The sequence below is a fragment of the Trifolium pratense genome, linkage group LG2 (genome assembly GCF_020283565.1).
Source record: "Trifolium pratense cultivar HEN17-A07 linkage group LG2, ARS_RC_1.1, whole genome shotgun sequence".
NCBI classification, from domain to species: Eukaryota; Viridiplantae; Streptophyta; class Magnoliopsida; order Fabales; family Fabaceae; genus Trifolium; species Trifolium pratense.
The window spans coordinates 11,910,438-11,925,426 of NC_060060.1; the positions used below are offsets into that span (position 1 = coordinate 11,910,438).

General features: G+C 31.2%; 1 protein-coding gene across 1 annotated transcript; it reads right to left on the reverse strand.

Annotated features, from left to right (window-relative positions):
• Window positions 1–1,150: 1,150 nt before the first annotated feature.
• On the reverse strand, window positions 1,151–4,749 carry LOC123910337 (tubby-like F-box protein 2). Its single transcript, XM_045961433.1, has 5 exons — window positions 4,410–4,749; window positions 3,429–3,820; window positions 3,241–3,328; window positions 2,168–2,297; window positions 1,151–2,074 (listed from the first exon to the last, which is right to left on the reverse strand). Exons 2-5 carry the CDS (start codon window positions 3,780–3,782, stop codon window positions 1,387–1,389), a joined length of 1,260 nt encoding a protein of 419 aa, XP_045817389.1. The 5' UTR covers window positions 3,783–3,820; window positions 4,410–4,749; the 3' UTR covers window positions 1,151–1,386.
• Window positions 4,750–14,989: the final 10,240 nt, after the last annotated feature.

Below are 14,989 nucleotides of genomic sequence, written 5' to 3' on the forward strand. Positions count from 1 at the left end.
CAAGGCGACAAAATTTAGCAGCGAACATGGGTTATTGGCAAGACGGTGGGTGGTATTGGCAGTTGTAGTGGATAGATTCAAAGTTACTTAATTATGTCATTATCAACAAACAAAAGACATTATCGAAAAGAATAAGGTAAAAATGGAGAATAAACACATGGTTTGGAATATTATACGAAACCTATATACCTTGCATTGCGGCTTTGTTACAACAATATTCTGCTTAATTTTCTTGTACTGGTCTTTGCATATATGTTTTCCTCATTCTGCTATTTTCCCATGATTAAATTTAAATGCTGGCAATAAATTTGTTGTTTAAAAAAAACCAGTCTGATATAATTAGAAAGAGTAATTAAGAGTGTTAAACCAATTTTATGGGCACCAATTTTGAACTAATATTTGTGTCGAGTTTCTTATAGTCATTATTAATAAACTCTAAATTAATATTTACGTTAATATTTGTACAAATACATATACTAAATTACTTAAAATATTAATAATATATTTAAATTAATAGTCCACCTATAAAAAAATATTTTTTGGGATGGGGGAGGGTCGTGGCCACCCTCAGCCTCATCCTCTGCCTCTGAATGGCGTTTTCATATTGCAATGGAAGTTAATGATATTTGTCGGAGCTATAGAGTTTTATATTTTATGACGGACGGAGGGTACACACAACAAACATTATCAATGGCTTCTTCTCTTGGATCAAGATTAACCCTATTGAGATAGGACATATAGAGCTTTAAGCTACATAAGTTCATATGTGAAAGAGAGGGAAACTTCACCGGAAGAAACTAGACAGGTAAGACAATGGTGTTTCTTCTCCAAACCTATTGGCAGTGAGTAATCTCTATTCTTTCTTTCATCACGGATTCAAAACTTCAACATTTGCTGTTATTCAATCTCAAATGACCAAATATTATGTGACTTGCAATCATTTCTTACTGTAGTCACATCAACTTTAGAGAATTACCATTTGAGAGCGTAATATAAATTGTATATTTAGCTCTTGCCAAATGGGTATGTATGAAGTCACCTGCATATTTTGGATGGAAACTAATGACAATCGAGTGAAAACAACGATCATAAAATAATATCTACGACTAAAATTACAATACCTGTAAAAAGGAAAAAAGAGATGCATCGGTGAGAAATACAATGTGACTGTATGTTATAAAATTGAAAATTCACTAAACTTAAATTTAGTTGCATGGCTATGAAACATCATACAGGTTAAAATTACAGATACAACAACTAACATGAAAGGGAAATACTAATGACTGCATAGTCAGCTTCATCTCATCATGTTGATGAACTGTGTCTAGCAAATTATACATAAATATGAAAAAAAATCCAGCAGATAATGACCCAGTGACATGGGTCTCATTCACAGGCTGGTTTTGTATCAAAGCTGCTCAAGCATATTGCAAAGGCTTGGAAGGCAGAGAGTGGATAACGGTAATCCATAGTAAATATATCTTTTCCAATCTTTCCAAACTGCAAGATAACCTTTTCTTGCTCCGCAGCAGAAACATTATGAGATGGCTCAACAGCAGCCACAAGTTGGAAGTTCTTGACCGAAGCCACCGTAACACGACCCTTGAAGTTTAGGCACCAGCATTGCAACTGCTCATGCCATCTTGGAGACTTGTTTTTAAGTACTAGAGACTCAACTGGGCCTTGGCTCTGTACCGGCATCTCTTGGACTGGGAGGGTTGAATTGCTTAAATCTCCAACTGGACCTTTACCTTTTAGTGCTGGTGCTGACGCAGAACAAAAATGCTCGTCGGTAATTTCAGGAAAAGATGTAGGAGTTGGGGCAGTGCCCCCTTCCTGAACAGCTGAGACAGGTATCGAGTTCATGATGCAGTTCATTCTTCTTGGCCCTCTCGTGCGGAGAACATTCAGCTCATAGGTAATGGTGCTAACGATATAGTTACATGCTGGAACTCTTGGAGACACCTGCCTAGAATGAAATCTCCTACTAGACCTAGTACTTTTTGGTGGAATTCCAGCTCCATGTGGAGGTTGGCTGTCATATATAGTGAACTTGGTACCCAAAAAATTAGACCTGTGAAAATTTATCATCAGTTAGCAGATATGATAAAGAGCAAGATGGAAATTTGAAAACTAGGCAAGTAAAGTTTTATCAACCAAAACTTACCTGAGTTTTCCAACATATGTATTGCTGGATCGGGAAAAATCATCTGCAACCAAAGATATGATGAAGTCTGTGCCGGTTGCCCTCCTTATCTTTTTGGCAACTAATAACAGCTTATCGGTCTCATTTTCCGCTGTATAAGAAAAAACAAGCTTCTCAAATATCATTTTTCAAGAGCTAGATCTATCAAAACTCATTAAGATGAATCGAACAGAGGAAAACAAAGCACAAATTGGCTGAGGCGTATGTATCCATAGATTTAGTCAATTTCTATTCCATTCAAATAGCCTTTGAGAAGAGAAGATTCTTTCCATTGGAAGTTCCTCAATTTTTCTCAATTGTTACACGTTCACCATCAAACATGAGAGAGAAAAGGAGAAATAAAATTATAAAAATAAAAATAAAAATAGGAGATTGAATTGAATGATAGATGTAACAGTTGAGAAAAATTGAGGAAATTCCAATGGAGAATCCACTCTCTCCTTTGAGAACAAAAACTGCCATGTGTGTCAATATACACACATCGTTGAAACTGGACTGGCACTTTAAAATCACCCATGCCTCATCTCACGATCCTCCTCGTCCCCAAGTCTAAGACGGTGATTTGATCGGTGCTAGTTTGACACAAATAAGGGGAAACAAATGAGTTGAGTTATGAAGCACCCATACTCCCGTCTCCCTTGTTTTGTCAAATCAACATCGAACAAGTCATTTCTCAACTATGAGGCGACATTGATCGAATTACGTTTTAAAGCAATTTTCAAGTATTGGTCTACGTGGAGTCGTGGACCACACCGTAAAATTTGCCCTAAAATCTAGCATTACATTAAAAGCATTGTATTTTTATTGTTTAGAATACATCAGACACGTGAACGTTTGCGAATACCAAGTAATTAATATGAGAACAGTACTCGAGATGATGACGTGATAACGGTGTGTAATGATTAATATATAAAAAAATCTACATATTTAGTGCAAGAAAATTGCAGTTTAAGATATAAATTCATAAATTCCAAGTTTTCAAGAAAGAGAAATTGAGTACAAGTGCAACATTATTAGCATTGAAGCAAACTTACATGGCACCAATCCATAGTACAACAGATATGCAGAAGTTTCTCTGTCCCTTCTGATGTAGCACTGTATCGGAGAATCACGAGGACCCGGCTATTCGTACACAAAAAAGTAAAGAGCATAAGATACTGAACAACCTAAATGGAAAAGAAGCAAAAAGCGATTGCGCCAAAAAACGTGAAGAATTAATCACCTGCTTTAATGAGATAGGAAATGTCAACCGTCCACACTGTTCGGGAGTCTGGACAATCTCTTTTGTAACGGCCCTCCAAGATTTACACACGGAAGCACAAGAAACAACAACAGCACGAGCAGGCCAAGAAGTCTCAGTCTCTTCTACCCTCCGAATTATATCAAGAAGCAATTCAGATGGTATATTAGCCCATTGTCCCTGCTGAATAGGTTCAAGTGATGTTAAAGTCATATCAGGAACTATGTGCGACTTCGTCCGACGCTGTGAAACCCTACTTCCTGCACCCCGCGTCGATGTATTACCAATCCCATCCCTCATTTCCTTGAGTTCCCGCACTATACTTCTCAACGACATTTTTGCTCAGCACACCAATCTTACTTCCACCACAATAACTGCAAACATCAAAACAGATCCAAAATCATTCTCCATTCCGGATATGAGAAAACATGCTTATTAAGTTATGATAATATGAACTAATCCCATTTGTCTTAAGCCAACAACAACTATACACATGCTGATAATATAACAACAACAACAACAACAACAACAACAACAACAAAGTACAAGCAAGTTGCTCTTAACACAGATACACCGGATGCAGACATAGCCCTAGATTCAATGCATTGAAACCATCACTATCACAATTCTACAAAAACCAAAAACCAAAAAAACCCACATTCATAATCCATCATAACAAGGTTTAGGGTCATCACAAAAACCTAACTTTTTTGCAAAGACTTGATTTTTAAGTCACAAAAAAGTCAGTACATTTTTCATTTCATCAACAACAAAACAAGTCAATAACCTAATTCATCTTCTCCCTCCACCAAAATATCAACAACAACCACAAAAAAAGTAAACTTTACAACAATGGTCTTAACGATCTACAAATTCTAATATTAAAAAAATCAACAAAAATGCAGAAAAAATAATCATAATTATCTTAAAAAAATTAAGGTAAAAAAAAAAAAGAATCAAAACCTGCAAATCAGGCAATAAAGTTACAGCTTGTGAATGAAGAGTAGAAAAAAATTGGAAATGAAGGTTCTAGAAGCCGGATCCATAAAAAACAAAGAAGCTTGAAATCGGAGAAACAGATGCAGAAAAACACGCAGTTGTTGTAAGAATGTAATAAAAAGTTACGGAGATGAAGGATGAGGCGTTGAAAACACCGGCGAAAACCTGAAGAGGTTTCGCCAGCAAGACCAAAACCACCACCAGCACAACCGTGATATGATGATGAACAATTTGGGAATGGTGTGGCATGAATTGGATCCAGCTTTTTTTATGTTCGAAAATCTTAATTTAGTAAATAAATAACGTTGCAGAAAGCGAAATATTGTTTATTATTATTATTATTGGAGAGAACGGAATCCTGTGTGTTACACTCTACAATGCTCCCTAGCTTCTATGTTATGACACGTGGCAATCATGTTTCAATTAGTTTTATGTATGAATTTTGGTTAGGAGTGAGTGTTTAACGTTTTCTTGTCTTAATCTTATCTTAGTATTTAGAAAGGAAATAGTGCTACTACTTATCTTTGAAAAGTCAAGGAAGTTTGTTCAAGAGTAATAATTTTTTATACTATTTTTATGTGTTCATTTATTTATTGATTTTGTTTATGGTGATGAGTAATTCGGTGTCTTGAGTTGTAGTGAGTAATTTTATGTTATACTATTTGGATATTTTTATATTTTGGATGAATATTGAGTCCTATGAATATTTTGCTTTTTTAACAATAACAATTCCTCATTTGTTAAAAACTAAAAAAATACTAAAGAAGAAATAAGTTCCTAATATGATAAAAATTTATTCACTTTAATTCTTTTTAGTAAATACATTTAATAGCCCAATAGTGTAGTCTTTGTTACCTTATTAGTATAGTTTGACTAATTAAATTATCAATATTATAATGTAAGCTAAAAGTTTTAACTTGATTGGGAAAAGTCGCGTATAAGATTTGTAATATTAGTACATGAAGTCATGCATATGTTCAACTTCATGGTAAGTCACATTATCATCCTTAACTCAATAACATGTAACTAATTTAAATAATTACTTTCTCCAGTCATTATTATAAGAAGAAGTTTATTTTTTAGATTCATAAAATTTTTGATGTATCTATTCTATAATATGAATCAGATACATCTAACATTTTATGAATCTAAAAAATAAATAATTTTTTTTATAATAAGAATCAGAGAGTATAACGCAATAAATATATTGAGCGGCTGGGATTATGGATTGAGATTGAATGTGGAGATCATCTAATGTATTTGATAAATTTATTGTGACATGGTTTGATAAGTACAAACATAATATATTCAAGTTAACATGTTATCATGTCAAAAAAAAAAAAAAAGTTAACATGTATACCACTTTGCAAGTGAAAATCTGACTCCTTTACCACCTCCTCGTTAGCAATCTATTCTAAACTAGTAATAGACCCGTGCTATCGCACGGGTCGTAACGTTACGCTGCATTTTTTTTCAGTTCCACTTTTCATAAGTCCACATATGTAAATTAACATTAATATAACTGAATTAGAAATGAAACATGTAAAATCAAACATCAAACATCAAAGTAACTTAATTACAATTTCTTGTCAATGTCTATTACAATTTGAAGGAAAACTTGAAACAAAAAATTAAACATTTAGGTAGGTTACATATGGATCTCACATATATGTATCCAATTAGGTTGTAACCTTAAAAACTTTGCCAACATTTGGATAAACATGTTTGAATTCAATTCGAAGCCTATCACCGAATTGTATTCCATTATCAAAGCAGAAGTTTTTCCATCCTCCAACAATCTGGACATTTTCAGAAGGATTGGTTGGATACCTTAAATGTACCTTGGAACTGTTTGTTCCAGGTACTTCAAGAATTAGGGTTTGCAAATTTAAATGACGAACATAAGTTGAGAAGTCGTTGGGCAAAGTCTATAAAACAAAATTTGAAGAATTAAACCAATATAAATAGTAGATAATAAATATCATAGACATTTAAAAAAACTAAGTTCAGATGTGAAAAATGAAATGACAAGATAAAAACTTACAATTTGTGTTTCTTTGACATGGTTGAAATGGTTAAGAGTGAATTCAAAGGTATGTACACCAGCATCTGTGTTGTTACTTCTGGAATTTTCCAATTTCTCATAATAATCTTCACCATATTTGTGAAGGAATTCAGCGTAATCCGGATCAATTTCTTCAGAATTGTCACGGTTAAATTGTCTAACAGAAAGAAAACAAATTAAATGTAATGTACGATGTCATAGGTGATTAATTATGATTGTACGATAATTATAAAGTAAATGCTGCTGAATTTGTTTTCTGTCTTGACATTGTTAACTTAGATGTTCTTTTTGCTACTGTGTTAATTCCAAACTAAACACTTTTGGTGATAAGTATCAATCTAACAACAGATACACCTATTGTTTGTATTAAAGCATTTAATAATAGAAAGCATGAAAGTATAAATTTTTGTTATGAAAACATTTTATATATGAAAATGAAAGCATCTGATTATGGTATACTGTTCAATCACTATTTGTTAAAAATCAAACCCATTTCCTTGAATGAAAGGATAATAATCTGGATATATTGATTCATGATATTCGATAGAAAAAAAATGTTAAATTAATGTTGCTGTATCAAGTATGAATATATAATAGTAACCATATAAATTATTAAGACATGATTATGATTAAGATAAAATTATGTCAATTAAAATAAGAAGCATCTAATGAATAAACCTGATATTCAAATAGACAGAGTATATAACGAATCAATATATGTATTTATTCCTAAATCTTAGATATAGTGTTCAACCCTAAATAATTTTGCTAAATTTAACAAAAGATGTTGTAAATAAAATTGAAATCGAGTAAAAAATTTGTCTGTCAAACCTTGTTTTATTTGTGGATGGCATGCTGGATCCTTGGCCTAGGTGTTTTTCCATTTGAAGAAGAATTCCTCTGCTGCTGGAAAGCTTCTTTGTCGGTTTTCTTATGGAAAGGGAAAAAGCAATAGATCAGATCTAAGAAATTTTTGTGGTCTTTTGATAACAATTTTTTAATATACTTAAGACAAATGTTGTTAAAGTTTGTTGGGCTGATGGGCCATAAATTGATCCACCGAGTTTGGCCCCAATTTAGTGTTTTTAACAATTTTTCCATTTATAACTTTAAATTGTAAATTGGTTAAAAAAAAAACTTTCAATTGTAAATTATTTAATTTGAGGTTAATATTAATCAAAAAATTTGTAGTTTTTTATAAATGAAACTAAATAATATATTTATTATGTTTTATACCTTTCAAAATAATTGAAATTGTAAGTTTAGCTATTTTTAATTGTAATTGTCGAATTGCAATTGTCGAATATTGTTCGATGGGTTTGAAAGCTGAACTTCATTATAAGACAAATAAACCTATTATTCTGAATTGATGCTGGTTTGGTCCGTTAGACCTTTTAAAGATTGATTGTTATCCGAAGAATAATCCAACCTATGGAATTTTGTGAAATTTTTGGGTAATACTTGTTCATTATAAGAGACATATTTGCATTTGTTATTATTCTTGTAGAAAAATTTAAGGTCGATGTTTAAAATTCATTGATAATATTTTTAAACTGTTGACCATCCATTATTTAACCTTGTATTTTTCCCAGCAACTTAAAATGAACATCATGTTTATTGTATTAATCAAATTAAACCTCATTGTTTTTTAATTGAAATGACTATAAAGAAAATACTTCAAAACTGATAAATGCAATAGAAGTTTAAACCGTAACACAACATGTACATTAAGAAATAATACATGCTACAACACTTGATCTAAAGTTTCACTAAATTATTGAATGAAAAACAATACATCATTTGCACGATAGTTGTAATACTTATAGTTAAGAAAAAAAGCCGTTATCCATCATATCAATGTTACAATAAGAACATTGTTATACTGCATTTTTTGCTCACATGTGAATTTCAGCTTATTCCCTTCGACGATGTTATTGAGTTGACAAAATGTTGCCCAACCATCTCCAAGTTTGGTAGTGATCTGATCGTCAGTTGTAGTTGTCAATGTGCAAGTAACGACATTGTTTAAAGGTCCAGAAAGCTTAACTTCAGAATAATTTGTTTGTAATAGAAATAATCCAACTTTCCTCGGAAGAACCTATTTAACCATACAACCTGATATTAATATAAAATAAGTAATTTATCTAAAAATTGAACTTGAAAATAAATCACAATCTAACCAGATGATTTGAGTTGATTGTGGTTTCGTTCATTACAATTTTAAAAGAATGATTGTCATTTCCATAAGTGCTTGAGCTGTGGAACCTAGGAAAAAATGTTGGCAGAATTTGTGCAGTAGAAGGGATCAAGCGGAATGAATTATTGCCATGATAGAAAAAGGTAATCTCAATGTTTCCTATCCATTCATAATGATTTCTTAGTGTTGCCCAACCATTAGTTAGCAGCGGTTTTGTCGCTGACATATTGAATTCAACATCATGTTGATTGCCACTACCATCAATCAAATGCCATACACTTCCAAGTTCATGAAAAAATTGTGCCACAAAATAAGGATCAAATTCTCCTACATTCTAAAAGTTTGATTTATCATTAGTGTTATATAATAAATTAAAACAATTAATATAAAAACATAATTTTACCTCATTGTGAACATGAACTGTAGTAAAATGACCTTGAATTTGACCTTCTATTCTATGTGAAAATGGTACAGCCATATTTGCTTAATGAAGTTTTGAAAAATATATTTCTTGCAATGAAGATAGATATTGATGTGTTGTATATATATAGGTATGAGTGTAATAATGAAATTATATTATTTTTTTTAGTAAAAACAAAATAGGATTGAAAAATTATTGTTGCATTTGATTTATTTTGTCTTTATGCATTTGTCAAAAGCATGTGAAGAATAATTTTGAGATATGATTTTGAAGATGTAGCATATCAATGACATGTGAATATGTCCTTTTGGTTGGTCTCTCAAGAAATTACTTTTATTGATATCAGTTTATTGATTTTAGAATCTTATGATGTTACTTGACAATGAAATAGTTTGTCATGTGCTAATCATCATATAATATTTAGACAACATGCACATGTAGTATATTTAATATATAGCCAAGTTATTGGGGAACCTAATTTATGGTTTGAAAAAATTATATAGTTAAGTTATTGGGGAACAATAGTTACTGAAATTAAGTACCATCATCACATGAACTATAACAATAATATATAGTATTATCCATAAGACTATCACTCATAGCGTACAAACAGTTTAGCATTCATCATTCATCATTGATAGATACATAGCATGGTTACTATAAATACTTTAGTGCAACCATTGTAGTAACTCTAAAAAGAAAAACTAAACTTAAAAGCATATACTAAAGTTCAAAGCTACACACAACATACATTGATTAAACACTACAACATAACATAGATTACAACACAGCATACCATTGATTAGGGTTTAAAGCAACAAAGTTAAAAAGGATTAATTCTAATTAAAGACTTAACTTGAACCTTACTCATGCTAACATTAATCTGGATTCATTTGTGATTCTTGTTCTTTCGATCTCTTTTTGTATTGCGACGAACTATTTGAACTTCAATGATATGATCGACTAAAGGATCCATTTGGAATCTTAATTCATCTCCTTCCATCAGTTCATTTGCCCTCACCCATTGATACCAACCTTTAGTCAAATACTTTTCCTTGATAGCCTTCTTTCTTCGTGCCTTTTGAACCGTGCACTTGATTCCACTTAGTTTGTGAGGAGTTTCAATGTAAACAAACTTCTTTTCCTTAATAACAAATTCTGCAGTATCTGGTGGGAAATGCTTAAAACAAAAAACATTACATCAAATTAGACAACAATGAGATATCAACAAACATTTAAATGCAATTTATAATATCATGCTGATAACTTACCAAAACTTGTTGCTTTTTTTTGTCAGCATAAGCCTTGCTGACCTTAAGCTTCCAACTCAAAATACGATCATTATCAAAATAATTGCTTAGAAAATTTTCAAGATCAGAATCATTGGCCGAGTCATGTTCGCTATTGTCTTCAGAAATTTCACTGTTATCTGCAACATCTTGATCAGTTGATAAAATAACCAAATCTTCATCTTTGATAACAGTCATACTGAAACGATTGTCATCAATTTGGTATTCAAGAATTACTTCTGTTGGTTTAGCAAAACCAAATTCTCTTGCCAAGACTCTCCCTGACTGAATGTGACAATCTCCATCATCCAGGCATAGTAAAACCTGACACCTTTTTCCATTTGCATGTTCTACCCAGCCAAATGGTTGTTTTTGTAGGTTAAACATCCAATGGGTTTTGAATTGTGTACATATTTTAATGTTGTCCTAAATTTCAAGTTGATATAAGGAACAAACTGTATTAGTGTGTTGTATAACTAATACCTAAAATACAATGTGTAATTTGATATGAACATTTTAATGAGTTAATACCTTGGTTGGATAAATCACAGTTTGAAAAGTTTTTGTCCTCTGCCTTTCGACCTCAAGTCTTGTCATTCTTTAAACATAAACATTATTAGATATTCAAGTCAGTCCATATTCAAAGTACATAGTAGAGTTATAATGAAAATTTGTTTATTCAGATTCCAGTCGATAGGTTTGATAAATTGTTTTGTTGTTGTTTTCGTTTGCAGGATTCATTTAAATCAAACATGGAAGACGATGATAAATGTGTTTAAGATATTTGTGTTTGTGAAATAGAATCCAAACCCTAACATTGAAAATTGGTGAAATTTGAAATTGATTCCACGATAAAAGAAACATAAACGATGCAAAATAGAGAGATGAATATTAAAATCTAACCTTTTTGAGGAAGAAGCCATAATTGAAGGATGTGGATCGACAGGATTTAGGTTGGAGATTTTGTTCTTTTTGTTTGTATGTATGTTGTTATGGTGGTTGTTGAAAAGGAATGATACTTTAGTCTTTGATAGAACACTAAAGGTGTGGTCCTGGGAAGAATTTCGCACAGTGTCATAGGATTTGGGCCAATAAATTAATGTTGACAAATTTGTAGACCCATTTGTATCTTTTATCTTTTTAAAGCAATGATATGTGGTCCTGCATGATTATTTAATTTGTTTTTCATTTATTTAATTAAATTGAAAATAATTAAATAATGAAGGATTAGAAATTTAGAATAATACAATATTTATTTACTAAAAATATTGATGGTATTTATAATATTGGTTAAAAAAATGACTATCTAACACAGTGACGGAGCCAGGAATTTTGTATAGAGGGGCCATCATAATCGTATAGTATAAATTTGTAGCATTTAATATATTTTACATTTTATTTTTTAAGCATAAATATACATCATAAATATAAAATATTGAATGATCTTCTCATTTTTCAATCTCAATAAAAATACCTCTTTATAAGACAAATACGAATATCATGTTTATCCAACACATATATATCTTACAATATTTTGTAAAATGTATATCCATTTACATTCCTAGAAGTCACTTGTGTGTAGTGGGGTGGAGATGAAGTTTTACACTCATAGCAACTTTAGTATTTCGATGATAAATGGATGTGGGCTTAAGTGGTAACAGTGTCAACACATATATAGTATAAAAAAATTCTCAAAAACTTAGTGCAGACTTGTGCCCCCATTGTCATGCATGTGCCTCCGTCTCTGATCTAACATGACATATTATAACAGTCGTAAAAATATTTCAGACAACTTTTCATCAACTAAACACAAAATTTAACGAAAATTTCATGAAACATCATTTTAGGTACAATATATAGATTGTACCAACACCTGAGGACTTTGATTTTTTATTTAAAGTTGGAAAGGGAACATGGAGACAAATTTTGAAGTGAAATAATATTCACTAATGATAAGATACAATATTCTATTTTTGTACTATTTTTACAATGAGAAGACAACATGAAAGAGTAAGTAAAGTGAATACAATGTGGCAAAAATGTGGACATTTAGCAGTTTATTTGTTAAATAAATGAACTACATCATATGTTTAGTAAAAAAAATTTGAATATAATAGATATGCAATAATGTATTCTGAAAAAAATTATTCATATCTTACTTAGTCGGATAAGATGGTATTGAAATAAGTCAGAGTAATATAGAATATCATTGTTTTAAACATAGAACATCATAGGAAACAAACATTTAATAGTCATTACAGACAATATTGCTGAACATATTTGTAGGTTGTCTTAAACAAAATAGGATAGAGAAAAATCCACAGATCTATTACATAATTATCATATAGGGCTAAACATCACCAATATTAGTTAACTTGCAAAAACCAGAATATGAGAAAGTCACCATCCTCATTTGCCCTTGATCAGTTGAATCATCAATTTTGCTGGAGGTTCTTCAAGCTTGAACATCAGTTTGTCACCTGGTTCAATATTGTTCTTCCTAATGAAGTGAGACCATTCTTTAGATATGTATCTTTCAAATTGGTATCTCTTGGCAGTCATGACATTGCAAGGAATACTTAGCAGAGTTACTCCATTCATTTGAACTTCAATCAGAATTTTGGCAAAATTTGGCTTCAATACAATTTTTGAAATTTCATTTGGGAAGTGCTGTCAATTATAAGGTTTAGAGACTTATACTAAAATTGCTATTTGCACAATAAAGTCATAATGTAACTTGAGTTAAGTATAATTATAGTAAAAAGAAATATAATTACCAGAACTTTAGTTCCATATTTTCTTGCCATTGCTTCAGTCACAACTTTAGTCCATTCATATCCGAATTCAGTCTTTTTTATTTTAATCCTACTAACCATAGCTTTGGTAGAAGCCCTGACAATCTTTCGGTGTTTCATTCTTTTTGATGACAAGTTTGGTTTGCTGTTTGTTAACTTCTGTTAATATGCAAAACAATTAGGATTTGGCTTGGAAGAAAATCATTCTAATTAAAAGGAATGCGCCAATTATAAAATGAATATTTACCTCAATATGAATTTTGTGGTTGGCAACAGTCAATCTTCTTGATCTCCTTAAAGAGACTTCATCAAAAGTTTCATGAATGACATTATCTCCATTAAGTCGCTTCCTTTTTAAAGAGAGCCTGCCTTTTTTGTTACTCAAGTTCTGTTGAGAATAATAAACGTTAGATATATAATATGTGAAATATGAATGTAACGTATTAAACGAAATATATGATTTAATTTACCATTGTTGGAGAAATTTGAGATGCATGATTGTTGTCATGAGTAGCTGACATATTTGTGTTATTATCCACTGGTAGTTCTTCAATCTGCACCTCCTGTAAAGAAGAAAATGAAATTAACAATAATTTCTAATATAAATATTTATGTATTGTTAAAATACATTGAATTATATAGTTACCTGGTTTGGAGTGTATGCAGTCTCAGTATTGGGCTCATCCAAAATCTATTTTCTGCAGCGACGTAACTCAAGGTAACTCTGGTTGGTCTCACAAAACCAAAATACTTTGAAACAACTGATGAATCAGTAAGGACCACCCCAGAGTCAGTTTGTTTATAGAAGACTTCAACATTTTTGTAGTTAGGACCTCTAATCCAGGCAAACTTGTGTTTATCAAAAGATGTTTTCCATTTCTTAACAAAATCATCAGGAATTGAAATGGTTTCCTAAATAGAATGAACAAAATTTGAATTAATAAGTAACTGAGAAAAGCAACTAAACCTATTAAAATCCCAAATGAAATAAAAATCACTATACCAAGTTAGGGTCAATTTCAGTGTCAAATTTGTTCTTGTATTTTTCGATATCTGCAGCAGTTGGAACTCTAAAAAAAAGAAAAAAAATTCAAATTTATGAAACACATAGTAAAATAAAGTATGATTAACATTATTTGATAAAGTAAATTCATACATGATGGTTAAGGACAATATCAAGACATGATACATATAGTCAATCAAATTAAGTATTGTGAATGTCAAATTACCTTTTTCCAGAAGATCTGTTGTTTGGTAAAACTCTCATCCAAAATTGATTTTCTGCTGGGACATAACTGAAGCTTACTCTGGTAGGTTTGACAAAGCCAAAAGCTCTTGAAACATTGAATGTATTTTTCAGAATCATCCCAGTGTTAGTTTTTTGATATAAAACCACAGCCTTCTTATAGTTAGGTCCTCGAATCCACCCAAATTGGTGTTTGTCAAAAGTGGTTTTACATTTGTTATAAAAATCATCAGGCATGGAAATAGTTGCCTAAATATAACACACAAAATGTAAATAAAAATGTATATCAGATATACTCCAATATTTTTATTAAATTAAAAAACAAAAACATAAAACTATACCAATTTAGGATCAACCACAGCCTTAAATTTGTTCTTGTATTTTTCAATGTCCTCAGGTGTTGGTACTCTGAAAACAATCGAAAAAAATTTCATCATATGTCATTCAGGCTAAAGAAGTTATTTGGCATTCCCTAAACTTTCTATTGCTTGCATTATTACAGGCTATAAAAATAGGAAAATCAATATATGA

Bases quoted from the DNA above. Each gene is read 5' to 3' on its own strand.
- LOC123910337 (XM_045961433.1), bottom strand. From the start codon at position 3,782: ATGTCGTTGAGAAGTATAGTGCGGGAACTCAAGGAAATGAGGGATGGG. The intron at 2,298-3,240 runs GTAAGTTTGCTT...TTTCTTATACAG, and splicing joins GTACTATGGATTGGTGCCAT to CGGAAAATGAGACCGATAAG. The intron at 2,075-2,167 runs GTAAGTTTTGGT...AAATTTTCACAG, and splicing joins ACATATGTTGGAAAACTCAG to GTCTAATTTTTTGGGTACCA.